This window comes from Zalophus californianus, chromosome 6, assembly GCF_009762305.2.
Source record: "Zalophus californianus isolate mZalCal1 chromosome 6, mZalCal1.pri.v2, whole genome shotgun sequence".
NCBI lineage: Eukaryota > Metazoa > Chordata > Mammalia > Carnivora > Otariidae > Zalophus > Zalophus californianus.
In genome coordinates, this window is record NC_045600.1 from 22,804,207 (window position 1) to 22,817,643 (window position 13,437).

Sequence of the window (13,437 nt, forward strand, 5' to 3'; positions counted from 1 at the left end):
TCCTAGGACTTGCTAATTACTGAGTTTATACTTTGTTTTTGAGCAGCTTAGGAGCTTGGCAACCAATCAGAAGTAGCGCCAAGGTACTCTTGGTTGTTTCCACAATCAACAGCCACACTGGAAGAATGAAGTTTCCCAGCTATGACCCCTTGCTAGGAGCACACCTCCAGGAGGACAGGTCCTCTTCCCCAGGCCCAGTGCCCTCCTTCCTCCCCTTACCCCTGAGATCCATCCTGCCTCCCTCTCCTCTCTGTGTCTGCCGTCACTTCTTTTCCTCTGGTGGGTTTCTCTTTTCTAGGTAAACTGCAAGCAGGAATGGATCCTTTTGCCTCCTGCCCAATCCTTTCCACATTCCTTCATGGTCCTTGAATTATTTTCTTTTTGAGCAATGTTCTTTAGTACAAGGAAACAAGCTACGTGCATTAAACGAATCTGCATTTTACAGATTGTAAAAGTCACATAAAAGTATCTTAGTAGGTATTGATGGCTTCGTTTTCCTGGTGCATCTATGTAAAGGTACAAAACAAGAAGCAGGTTTTGGAATCAATTCTTTGATCTTCTACTTGGATTCCTTTATTCCTGAATGTGGTAAGGAACCTTCCCTTTGCTCTGCCCAGTCTGACCTCACGTTTTATCACAGGTTCTTTACATCTCTATGAAGAAGTCTGCAGCCTAGGGCAGGGGTCACCAAAGTACAGCCTGCAGTCTGCTTTTATAAATGAATTTTGATTGTAATATAGTCACATAGTTTTTACCTATGGTAGACACCAGAGATAATCCACTAGGGAATAAAAGATGGTTTGTAATTATTAGACCAATGAAGTGATCCCATGCTCAAGAGGGTCATGAGCATGTCAGGACTATTCCAGAAGGATGTGGTTTCTCCACATTGTAGGGACAAGGTTTGGTTTGTAATTATTAGACCAATGAAGTGATCCCATGCTCAAGAGGGTCATGAGCATGTCAGGACTATTCCAGAAGGATGTGGTTTCTCCACATTGTAGGGTCTCTCTTTTCTCTAAGAAGGTCAGATGATGTCAACTGATAAAGGGCAATCTGTTGGGATTTTCTAGAATGTTTAAGCAATGATAGAGCATCACTGGACAAGGTCCCCCCAAGTGGGTCTACATATTTTGATGTAAAATTTCTTCTTTTTTTGCTGTTAAAGATATTAAAACAGAATGCTATAGTTCCTCCTAGAAGTTCCCAGGATCCTCATATCCCTTTTATAAAAACATTTTAAGTAAACTTTCAGAAAATAAGAAACATTTCTCTTAAAAGTGGAGATGCTCTACAAAACACGAAAGGGGAGAAGTGGATAAACTGGTAGCACATTATCTGACTCAAAAAAAGATGCGCATGGCTGTGCCAAATCATCTTTTTCTTAGTAAGTCACACTGAACAAAAAAGAAGGTAAATCACTGTGAAAATGCAGGCGAGCTGGTAATAATAGCCTAGTTATAGCTGCCATGAAATAGTCATTAAGTTATATGCAGCATAAATCTCACAGAGTTTTGTAAATTATGGTGGTTTTTAGAGGCCAAATAAAGATAAAACATACAAACTATGGCTGCTTTTCTCTATGCTCCTTGGCATGACTTTCTAAAATGCTTAAGCTCAGGCTCATAGGACCATATGGTTCTTGAAGCATCTGAGAAAGTATAAAGGTTCACAACTTCGTTAAGACCCCTCTTTCACATTTTGAAGGTGATCATTCCTAACCAGCCCTTCCCTGCACTCTTGCCTGGTTTGGCTCACACTGAGGCGGACATGCTTCCAGCTCAAGCCTTACACTTGAAGCTGCTCCTGTTTCCAAGGCGTATTGGAAGAGCCGGTGCTAGAGATGGGTGGCGCTTGCAGGCTAAGCTGGCTGCTGGTGGTTCCAGCCAGCCACCTCCACTCTGGAGACCAGCCATAAAATTCCACTCTCTGGCTTCCTCAGTAGACCAGCACATTAGCAAAACTCAGATTCAAAGATGCCCAGTAAAATGTTCCTTTTCCTCCTTTTTTGGAGGTTGGTGGTAATCCCCAGTTGATCTTTCCTCTTAACTGCTTTTTCCCCCTGCTATTTAAACTGAATTCTTATTGCTCCAAATTAAATCCATTCTTTCTGGCCTTGTCATTGCTAACTAATGAGAACAATTGCTCTCTTTGCTCCTGGTGGCTGCACTTTTGGTGCTTATGGATGAGAATCATATCCTTCTTTAGCCTACTTTCCTAACTGCAGACTGCACAGGTGATAAAATGGGTTAATTGTTGCTATAAAAATATTTTCTATCCTCATAACAAAGTAATTTTTTCCTCCAAATCATTATAATTTCTTAGAATTGCACTGTGTTCTTCACAATCTGCAGTGACTGAGGTTGCAGTCCTATTGGGCTTATATATACAAACAAAATGTTGGATATACAATACACATGAATCTAACAATTCTGGGTTATTGTGCTGTTTCCTTTTTGCCCCACCCACCCTGGCCTCGGTTTTTATCACATGTTCTTTACACCTGTATGAGGAAGTTTGCAGCCTAGGGTAGGGGTCATCAAAGTAGAGTCTGCAGCCTGCCTTTTTTTATTGGAATATAGTCACACACATTTATTAAAAACATGTTATCTATGGCCATTTTCACATTATAATGGCAGAACTGAGAGGCTCTGACAGAGATTGTATCACCTGCAAAGCCCAAAATACTTGCTCATCTGCCTCTTTACAGAAACACTTTACTGACCCCTAGCATAGGAGGTTATTACCACCCATGTGGGCTTTGCTACTTGCAACAGGTGAAGGCAAAGTACCAGGTAAATCTCTTATTTACATGTAGGCAGTCTGCTAAACGTTGCATGACAGGCCAAACCACACAGCTGAGTGGTTTGGGTGTCTGGACTGAAAGAGTTTTTCATTTTTTATCCCCGAAGTACCCCATGGGGATCAAGGTTCACGTCTAAGGGTACAAACGAGGCTTGACACCAGGGCTAGCCCTGGGATATGGCTACAACACACCTAGGCAATTCTTATAATCATGTGCCTCTTTGCCGAGTCTATCTAGAATGTTCCGCTGCGTTAATCTGGCTCCCCGACTCACACCAGCAGGAAGACAAAGAAATCCAGGCCCAGGCCTGGTACTCACTATGTGAAGCTGGAGGAAGTCACCGAGGCCCGGAGCACTGTCGATGCGCACCAAGATGCCATCCTTCACGGTGGTGCTGAAGCCCACGGCGAGGCGGTCAGAGCGTGTGCTGGGCCGATCATTGGCCGGCCAGGTGTAGAGGATGAGGCCTCCGCTTTTCCCAAAGATGTACGTAGCGCCAGCTGCGAAAGCAAGGAGAGAGGGAGCCATCAGGGCATGGACTGTGCATCGCCAGCTGCAGGCACGCTGTGGAGGCTCTGCACAGACCACTGCGGAGAGGAGATGGCCCCCACATGCCGTTATTTGCTTACTGAGAGGGATGGCATCCAAAGTCTCGCAAGGCGGCTGTCACCCCAAATTAAAGATGCAGGCAAAATGAGTTAATAACAAAGCAGATGTTAGCGAGAGACATCCTGAACATCTTCAGTTCCTGCGTATAATGGCAGACGGCAAATAACATGCCTTGTCTGAGAGCGAGGGTATGTGGTGATGGACAACTTTCCTGATTTCCTCAACAGCAGAGTTAATTTTCCATCTCGGCTAGGACAGGCATGAGATAGAAAACTAGTTCCCCCCATCTCAGCTCTCAGAACATTCTGGCCTGTGGGGCCGGGAGCAGTTCCGGGAATGCCTCACCAGAGGTAAGGTGTAAGTCCAAAGCCATCATTCTTTTCACACCTGGACCTGCGAGCACCCCCACAGAAAAGAAGGCTAGAGCCTGAGAAAACCAAGTTCTGCATTGGCCTATTTCACTATTATGTTGCTGTAAAATATGTGATAAAAATTAATTCCAGAAGCCTTTTAAAAATTAATTTATTTCCCTAGTGATGGTATTTATCTGGTATTATATAACAGCTTCCCTCTGTTTTCCAAACTCAATTTCAAAAAGGGAATATAGAAGACACAGAAAAAAAAATCTCACAGTGATGAATTTGGAACATAAGTGGTATTGCCACTTATGAATAGTGGATTTATCAGTGTTTTTAGTATTTACCATCTTTTCACTCATTATTTACAAAGCCAGGGATTAGTAAGAATATATTAATTTAAAAATACATAGAAAACAAACAGGAAGAAAAATAAAGAAAATATTTGCATCTCATAAGTTTTAAAAGTCTGTTTTTAAAAATAAGTTTTTAAATCTAAATTTGGAGGAAAGCATTTAGATTTGGTACCCAGAACAGACTACATCATTGTAGTTTCTATGGCTTTATGTATGTTACCCGTAGTGAGTACTTCCATATGTTACTCATCTCAAAGTTCAAAGAATATTTGGCAGCAGATCTTCTTGTGTGTTCCCACTGAACATGGTCCAATCCTTGAAACTATTTTAAAGCAGCATTAGATAAGCGTTCAGATTTCTTCAACTTCACTAAAAATCTCCAGCACTGGTTCACATTTAGTTTACAGGGAATATCGGATTGAATTATGTTGTGTGAAGAAAAAATGAGTTATGCAGCTTATTTAGAAATAATAAAGTCAACTGCTATGAGGCTAGAATTAGGAGTATATGTCATATGTCATCCTTATTTTAAGCACTAAGCCACATTATACTCTGAGGCAGATAGAATCTAATTTGTCCTTTTTGAAAGGTCACTATTCTAGTCTTTCCAATATGCTCAGTTTGTATATTACGTGTAGCATAACATTATCTTCCTTTTATGAATGTCTCAATCCTGTTTGGATAGTGTCTGAAAAGACCTCCACAGTCATCTGGAGAATTTGGGATTGTGGTATGGAAAGTTTATGATTAATGCTATATGCAAAACAATATCTGCTCCTCACCATCCACAGATACCCTAATGCTTCTTAAACTTAGAAATGTGGACATAATGATTTACCCTTGCTATCTATCCATCTGTGAAGAATTTAAATAATTCCCTTTCCTGTAGATGATTACATATGTCATCGCCACCCTCTTTATTCTTTATTTGGAAAACTGAAGGTTACTCAGTGATCAATGTATAGAATCACCAAAAATGCAAATCAGCCTGTGACATTTTGTGGCAATTTATAAAATCTTACCCTATTTTATCCTAAATATGTAGTGGATTCTGCTACATATTTAAATAAATATGATAAATCCATACTCTATCAGGAAATAATTTTATCATTTTGTTACAAAAAGAGCAAGTCCACAGTTGATAACAGCAACACCTATGCCTGGTGTTTTACAGTTTAAATAAACCTTTTCAAATTCATTAGCTGGATCTTCACAACAGTTCTATGGGATATTTCATTTGTTAACAATGTTTGGAAATAGAGACCCAAGCACCTGACTTACATAAATGGCACCTCTTTAAGTCTCCAGCTTTCCCTCCTGCTTCCAAAAGCCTGTCCTCACCATATGCCAATTATAGCTTAATAAAATTATTCAATGAACTATACCAGTGGTGCAAAATTGACTATACTTTATTCTTTTCACATTTTCCTATAAGACCAAAATGGAATGAAAACAAAGCCATAGCCCCCAAACCTGGCATATTTTCAAAAGCTAGTCTGGCCTTCTAACCATACAAATAAATTTACAAACCTTCTATTCTGTTCATATTTTTTATCCACTGACTGTTCAGTAATTCTCAATAAAGACTATAAAGAGGAAGAACATTTTAAAAGGTAAGTATACAATTTCTTATATATAGTGGTTAGGAGGTCATCATGGCTTTAATTTTTAAATAAAGAACAAAACCTCACTATAATAATCTCAAGGTAGATCAAAAATCAGCCTTAAAAATTATTTTGCTTGCTTTTGTTGTTCTGAATTTAGGATGCCACTATGTTAGATAATTCTAACTTTGTAGATGAAAAGGGCAAAAAAGTACAAAGTCCTTAGCATATTGGCTTATTCTGCCATGTGGAAATAAATCTAAAAATATGTATTCTTGGTATCAAATTTCCTAGTAAGGGTAAATAAAGACCCTGAATGCTCCCATAGTCAATGTTGGCTTTAAAGGAAGTTAATTAATATTTACAACTTTCTATTCTGAAAACCTGTTATTTTTTCCCCCTCTTTAGTTAGCTTTGCTTTCTTGCAAGTACACTTTCTGTTTATTTTAATATAAAATGCCTAGAGTCCTAGGGGGAACATGGACTTATTTTGCTTTACATTTTCAAATTAAAAAGTTAATTTCTTATTTTAAAATGTGGATTACAAATCAACATTTGGGGCACATCCTAAGAACTATAAGAACCCTCCTTAATCCATTAAAGATTTTCATTTCCAAGCCATGCAATACCACATCACATGCTTGCTCCCCTGAGCCTAGTTTCTCTGCCTGTTGGTTTCTCGCTGTGCTAAGTATGCTGGTACGAAGATCATACTCCAGTTATTAACAATCAGAATGATGAATTTCCTGCTTGCTAGCAAAAAGTGATCAATTCAACTGAAGAAAAACTGCTATGGTGGCATTTTGACCATTCAACATTGCAGGATTTGCAAGTTTGGAAGCCGCCGAGATTGCTGAGTTCCACCAACAGAGTATTTCAGGAATGAAATCTCCACACTGTCACCATTAACCAAGATATGTATACACACCGTTTTCAAACAGTCAACAAATTTGACATGTTATTTAACACACAACTTCTTTTGTCTCAAAAGCACCAAAAAATGGGTTTGGCTTATTGTATTTTAATTGGCAAGCTATTTACTGTGATGGGGCTGATGGTGATTTTGGCAGAGCCAGGTATGTTAGGGTATGAATATGTATCTTTTGGGGTGTATTCTGTGTATGGAATTGGTTGGGGGGAAGAAGAGGGTAGGACAGGCTCCACTTAGATCATGAAGAAGTCCTGGGGAATAGCTTTATGTAGTTATACAACAAACTGATTAAATAGATGATCGATGGTTTCTCAAGGACAATAAAAGATAAAATTTTTTCCAGGTCATACATTTCCCCAAGAAATAGTTCTTAAACCTGTGGCACATATTACTGCTTATTTTACTAAAATTTAATATAATTATTGATGGCAACTTAACATGTCCTTATTTAGACCATTTGGATAATTATTACTATTGTAGCTTTGACTTCTTAACCTCATGGTCCTGCCATTATGACACTGTTTTCTATTCTTATATCCAAGTAGCATATTATTTCTTTTTGGCAATTACCAATAGAAATAGAATCATAGACCTATTTAGGATTTATATTCGATATAAAAATAATATATACATACATATGTGTATGTGTGTGTAAGAAGTAAGGAAAGTTTAGTTAGAAAACATAGTAAACTACCTGGAATTAATTTATTATTTTTTCCATCAAATAATTACAGATAAAAGGCTCCAGAAATTCATCTAAATATAATGTTGGTTGTCTATTTATGTTTTTTAAAAAAGAAAGAAAACAAAGCAAATCAGCTTTCCCCGAAATAGTTTTTGGTTGGTGTTAAAATGGAACAATGCAAGCATCTCCCAGGGGAGACCTGAGAAAATTAAATTTAAAGAGAACTAGATAATTTACTCATGGACAAATATAGCATGTAGAATAATAAATTAAGTAATAAAATAAATATAATTCTTTCTGTGCAAACCATCTGATAAGTAAACCAGGGTAAGAAACAAGAAATCAAACTCCTCCAGTGCTCTTTGAACATTGCCTGAGAACTTAGTATAAAATCTCATGATGCCAAGGTAATATATCTGTCTTCCACTATTATTCAGGCCCCTCATTCCTTATTTCTATTGTATTACACTTTCATCAACTCTATCCACATTTGTGTTCTTTACTGTGAAGTGGTAAATCCTTTTGGAAAATAAATGACAAAATATATCACACCTGTAGATGCAGTTATTGCTACTGACTTAAAACTATCTTTTATTCAGATCAATTAACCAGATAGCTAACAAAACCAAAATGGAAAGACTCGGAAATGACACATAACTCTCCTAGCAAATAGAGACATAAAGCTCAAGGATCTCAAAATGACTGATGGTCTGGAAAAAAAAAAAAAGTTTCTCAATTTCTTTTACTCAGTTTGCTCTATGGTTCCTCTTGCACACACCCCTGGCTGTTTTGGGGAGTATTCATCACAGCAGGACCTTCTATGTTCATAGCACTGAATGGTTTTCAGATTGTTTTCTTTGGGAGTATCTCATTTGCTGCCTTCTTCCCCCAGTACCCACTGAAGCGTCAATGGTAAACATTTTCGTTAGAATAAAACAGAAAATAAAGACTCAGGAGATTAAGTGACTGGACCTGGTGTTAAGTGGTGAAGCTGAGAGTAGAACCAGTGTGCCCCTTCCTTGACTCTGCCCTCATCTAGCTGTCCTGTGGGCCCATAGCATGAAGCTTCCCAAAAGGAATCCATGGGGACCAAGAGCTCCACAAGAAGGAGGAAGTGAATAGCGGATAGGAAACTATGAACAAAACCTCTGCACTACAGAGGAAGCCTCTAGGGAGTACAAAGTAAGTGATACAGATTTTACAAACAGTCCTGCAATGCATTTATTGAATGGATGGTTTATTATGATCTATTTTGTCGACTCTGAATTTTTTGAAATAAACACCAAAACTGATGATAAAGAAGCCTTAAATAAAGCAAAACTGAAGGGACTGAACGCTAGGAGAGAAATTTCATCTATTTTAAAGAACATCCTTTATCTTTGGCAAAGAAATGATCAGATTTACTGCTCAGCTAACTGAGAAACTGACAACACCGCCTAAGAGTCAAATATATAATCAGGGAGAGCCAAGCCCCATTTCTTAAACAGTGCTAAGGCAGATGAGGGTTCCCTCAATCTGGGTCCATTTTTTCCTCTTTCTTGAAAGAAGAATGATTAAAACCAAAGGGCATTAAGCCAGGAAACACAGAGGCAACATTTCAGAGCACATTCCAGTATTCTGGAAGAAAAACTGCAAGTCAAAGACTTCTTAGCAGAACCAATACTCGTTCAGTTTGGTACAAAAATCTGCTTGGTGATACTGGAACTCAAACTTGTGCACAGGGTGAATTATATATATTGTATCCAATGTCAAAGCTTCCATAGAAGCTGGTGGGAGAAAAATACAAAACCAATAAAATTCTACCTATTAACCTATTTTTTTTAGAAATAAAGAAGTATATTACTGTTTAGTTCTGGTAGTAAGTATTATAAAAAAGAACCATGCTTCATGGATGATTACATGTACAAGCCCTATTTTGGCAAAGATGCTTGGTTGGACCTTTTCATGGGAATATTATCATGAATTTTCCAGGGGATCTTCAGAGGAGCCAAATAATTATGCTATTTCCAAAACTGATACCAACAATTGTGATGGCCTCCTGCTATGATTTCTCATCACACCTGTACTTCCCCAAATTCCGAGTAAAATAAAATCAGTTTCTGGGCACATTCATGACTGCTAACAAACACATGACATTTTCTGAGTCTTAGAGATAATGACATTTTTAGAAACACATTACATCAAAGATTTTTTTACAAAGTTATTTTTACTCATCATATTCCAGGTCTCTTCCACTGGGAAAAAACTGATTAGTGATAGACCTTACAAATGTTTTCCCCACTGAAAGTGATCTAAAAATAAGGCTTCCAGGGATACATTTAAATTCCCCTTGCTTAAAAAAGAAGTTTCAAAAACTCATTGTTATTGTTGCTGTTGTTGTTTGTTTGGGGCAATTAATTTTTTCACAAATCTCTGTGCTTAACAGTACTAGTTATATACTAATGTTAATACTAATATTGATGCTTCTGCTAACTATATGTATGAATCATTTATTATATAATACACTATAATACAATATTTCAAATTCCTATACCTTTTACTTTAGATATCTTTGCTGTATTAGTTTGTTAGGGCTACCATAAAAAGGTAACACAGGGCGCCTGGGTGGCTCAGATGGTTGGGCGTCTGCCTTCGGCTCAGGTCAGGATCCCAGGGTCCTGGGATCGAGTCCCACATCGGGCTCCCTGCTCCTTGGGAGCCTGCTTCTCTCTCTCTCTCCCCCCACCTCATTGCTCATGAATAAATAAATAAATAAAATCTTTAAAAATAAATACATAAATAAATAAATAAATAAATAAAAAGGTAACACAAACTGGGTGGCTTGAACAAAAGAAATTTATTTCCTACAAGTTTGGAGTCTAGAATTCTGATATTAATGTGTTAGCAAGGTTGATTTTTTTCAAAAATGGCTATTTTCTCCCTGTGTCATCACATGGCCACCTCTCTTTACCCATGTATAATTTCTTCTTTTTTTTTAAGATTTTATTTATTTATTTGAGAGAGAGAGAATGAGAGACAGAGAGCACGAGAGGGAAGAGGGTCAGAGGGAGAAGCAGACTCCCCGCTGAGCGGGGAGCCCGATGTGGGACTCGATCCTGGGACTCCAGGATCATGACCTGAGCTGAAGGCAGTTGCCCAACCAATTGAGCCACCCAGGCGCCCTATAATTTCTTCTTAAAAGGACACCGGTCATAGTGGATTAGCAACCCTGCCTCCCTCCCCACTCACGAAGACCTCATTTTAATTTATATACCTCTTTAGAGACCCTGTCTCTAATTACAGTGACATTCTAAGATACTAGAGGTTACAACTTCAACATACGAATTTTGGGGACACACAGTTCAGCCCATAACAGTTACTTTCCCAGTTTTAAAGATGAGGGAAGCTGTAGATTGAAGTGAAATAACTTGTTTAAGATCTAGTAGAATTGGGGATTTAATTGAGATCTACCTAACTCAACAACCTACATCCTTTTCATTATGCCAAGCTGTATCGCTAACATGCTCACCTTTTACCTTTACCTGTGTACCTGAGTAAAGAGATGGCAATGAACATGAGGACAATGGCTTCCTAACATGTGCCCCAAAAGTAAAGCAAAGCAAAACAAAACAAAACCACAAACAAGATGGAAACTCAATGCTCTCACGATAGAAATGACAGTATAGGGGTGATCATTTTATTTTCTTTAAATGACAGTGGCTTAATATGAGCTTGTTTTCTGCAAAGTATATAAAGCAAAGTCAGACAATAGGCTGCTCTTCATTAATTACACCACAATCCTAAAAATCTAAATTCTGAAGGGGTGGACTCTATATGAGGTTTATTTCAGAGAATATCTCACAGCCAGTATTAATTTAACTTTCATAACCAAGCTTGTTTCTTATAGCAAAACAAAGTAAGTCCTAGGAAACTGCACAGTGTTCAGGTTTGAGGAAATAAATATTAAGTTTTATTGTCAAACAAAATGAAAATCCAGAACTCTTCTGTACCATGAGCTCCTGGAGGACAGGGCTGTTTAATTTATCTCTCTATCAACACTGAATGCTCAGGAAATAAATGCTGTTGAGTTAATCAATAAAACCTGGCTCACCTATACTTTCAGATCTTCACACTGTCATTCAGGTATCTGCCCATTAATCCTTCTTAGCTTTTTGTCATTTCATCTCAATGTGGAAAAATTTTATAAATGCTCATCAATTAGGGTTCACAACACTTTCCAGGTGGAGAACAGAGCTTCCAATTTATAAAAGAAAGCTAACCACAAATATGTTTGAATAATTTTTCTTTGGTGAATTTTTGGCAGGCTCAGAGAAGAAAAGCACACCTATCTTTCATCAAAATGTTTTATGTTACCCCTCAGTTCCTAAATCACATGTCAAACTGTTTTTAGTAATATTCATACATACATATATGAATACATATATATGCATACACATATATATGAATACATAATAGATTTAACCTAACAAGAATATACAGTAGAAAAGCAATGCAACCTATTTAAGAATAGCCATGTCATTATTCTATTTTACATATCACTGGGCAAAGACCATATATACATTTGTCCCTAGGCAAAATATAAATGAATGAAAAGAAAAATAAAATTGATCATTTTATAATTACTCATCAGACTTTTCTGTAGCATTTTTTTAGAAACTCATTCCTTCTGATGACATCTCATGGGATATAGAATAAAAGGGAGGTTCAGAGTGAATTCATCTGCTTCCTTTTCCTCTTTTTATTCCACAGCTTTGAAATACCTTCCCTAATAAGAGCAATCAAGGGATTTCTAAGTCCTGAATATTCTCTGAAAAAGAAATACAGATGAAGAGCAGTTGCTTATTTCTAGCGCTTTGATTTAAATGCTGGATTTATATGGACTTCACACTTTCAAGGAACCAGGGACTATAAACATGACTTTGGTGTATTTGTGGCTCTAATTCATAAATCATGAATTTCCTGGAATAGTTAGCTAATATTTCTAAGGGTATTGAATCTTACTTCTATGAGATACAGATCCTTAATCACAGAACCCATGTCAGAATTAAGCAAAAGGAAGAAATTTCAACTATTATGGTCCCCTCTCCTATTCTGTAACAATCATTTAGCTTCGCCATGCCTCAGTTTCTCCTTTATTAAGAGTTGATGATACTTCTCTTACCTTCTCATCTCAAAAAGTGGCAATAAGGATCAAAATAGCTGTCATGTACACTATACAGAATTCTAGAAATAATTTAGTTTTTCTGTTTTATGGTGATCACCTCAAAGTGAAGAGATGCCTAAGTTTTGGTATCTGTAGAATTTAATTATTCCCTATTCCAAGTACATCTTCCTCCTTTGTCCTGCAACAGTAAGCCCTTTCATATAGAAATGACTCTTTTATCCCATACCAATCATGTGATTTCAATGGAAACTGTTTAAAAGTCTTTAACAGATTTTGCCCCTTACGTACAGCTGATTAGCTAAGGTGTGATAAATAAGCCCAAGTTGGACCAATTGGAGCATTTCACTGAATTATTATTATTATTTTTGTAACCTGGAAGAAGAGGAACACTCCATCAATTTCTCTGATGATAAGAGTTATATCGTAAGGAGCACATAGCTGCCATGGCCACATTTCCTACCACAGGAAAAAACTTGGAAAAAAATAAACCCTGACCCAAAGAGTGAAGTCAAACTGTTGAATCAAGAGTTGGACACACATAGAAAATCTCTTCAGGACTTGGTTTTAATGGCCTGTGTTATGAAGTTGCAACTTTGTCTCATAGAAAATTCTTAATAGCTAACTTTTAGTCTAAGCGAGTTGAAATTTTCTTTCTTTCACAACTAGAAAAGTCTTTGACAGTAAAGAACACCTGGGGGGGCGCCTGGGTGGCTCAGTTGGTTAATCGACTGCCTTCGGCTCAGGTCATGATCCTGGAGTCCCGGGATTGAGTCCCGCATCGGGCTCCCTGCTCATCAGAGAGCCTGCTTCTCCCTCTGACCCTCCCCCCTCTCATGCTCTCTCTCTCATTCTCTCTCAAATAAATAAATAAAATCTTAAAAAAAAAAAAAAGAACTCCTGGGAACTATCACAGTGCCTGGAACACA

At 37.7% G+C, this 13,437-nt stretch overlaps 1 protein-coding gene across 23 annotated transcripts in view; it reads right to left on the reverse strand.

Moving 5' to 3' along the window:
* The window catches only part of NRXN3 (neurexin 3), a 1,550,403-nt gene that overhangs the window by 352,976 nt on the left and 1,183,990 nt on the right, over positions 1 to 13,437 (reverse strand). For all 23 annotated transcript variants that reach the window (XR_004820137.1, XM_035728036.1, XM_035728032.1 and 20 more), the window contains one exon: positions 3,125 to 3,306. Coding sequence is in view for 22 of the 23 variants with exons in the window: in XM_035728036.1 (XP_035583929.1) it covers positions 3,125 to 3,306 (182 nt within the window). In the remaining variant the exon portion in view is untranslated. The remainder of the gene's footprint in view (positions 1 to 3,124; positions 3,307 to 13,437) is intronic.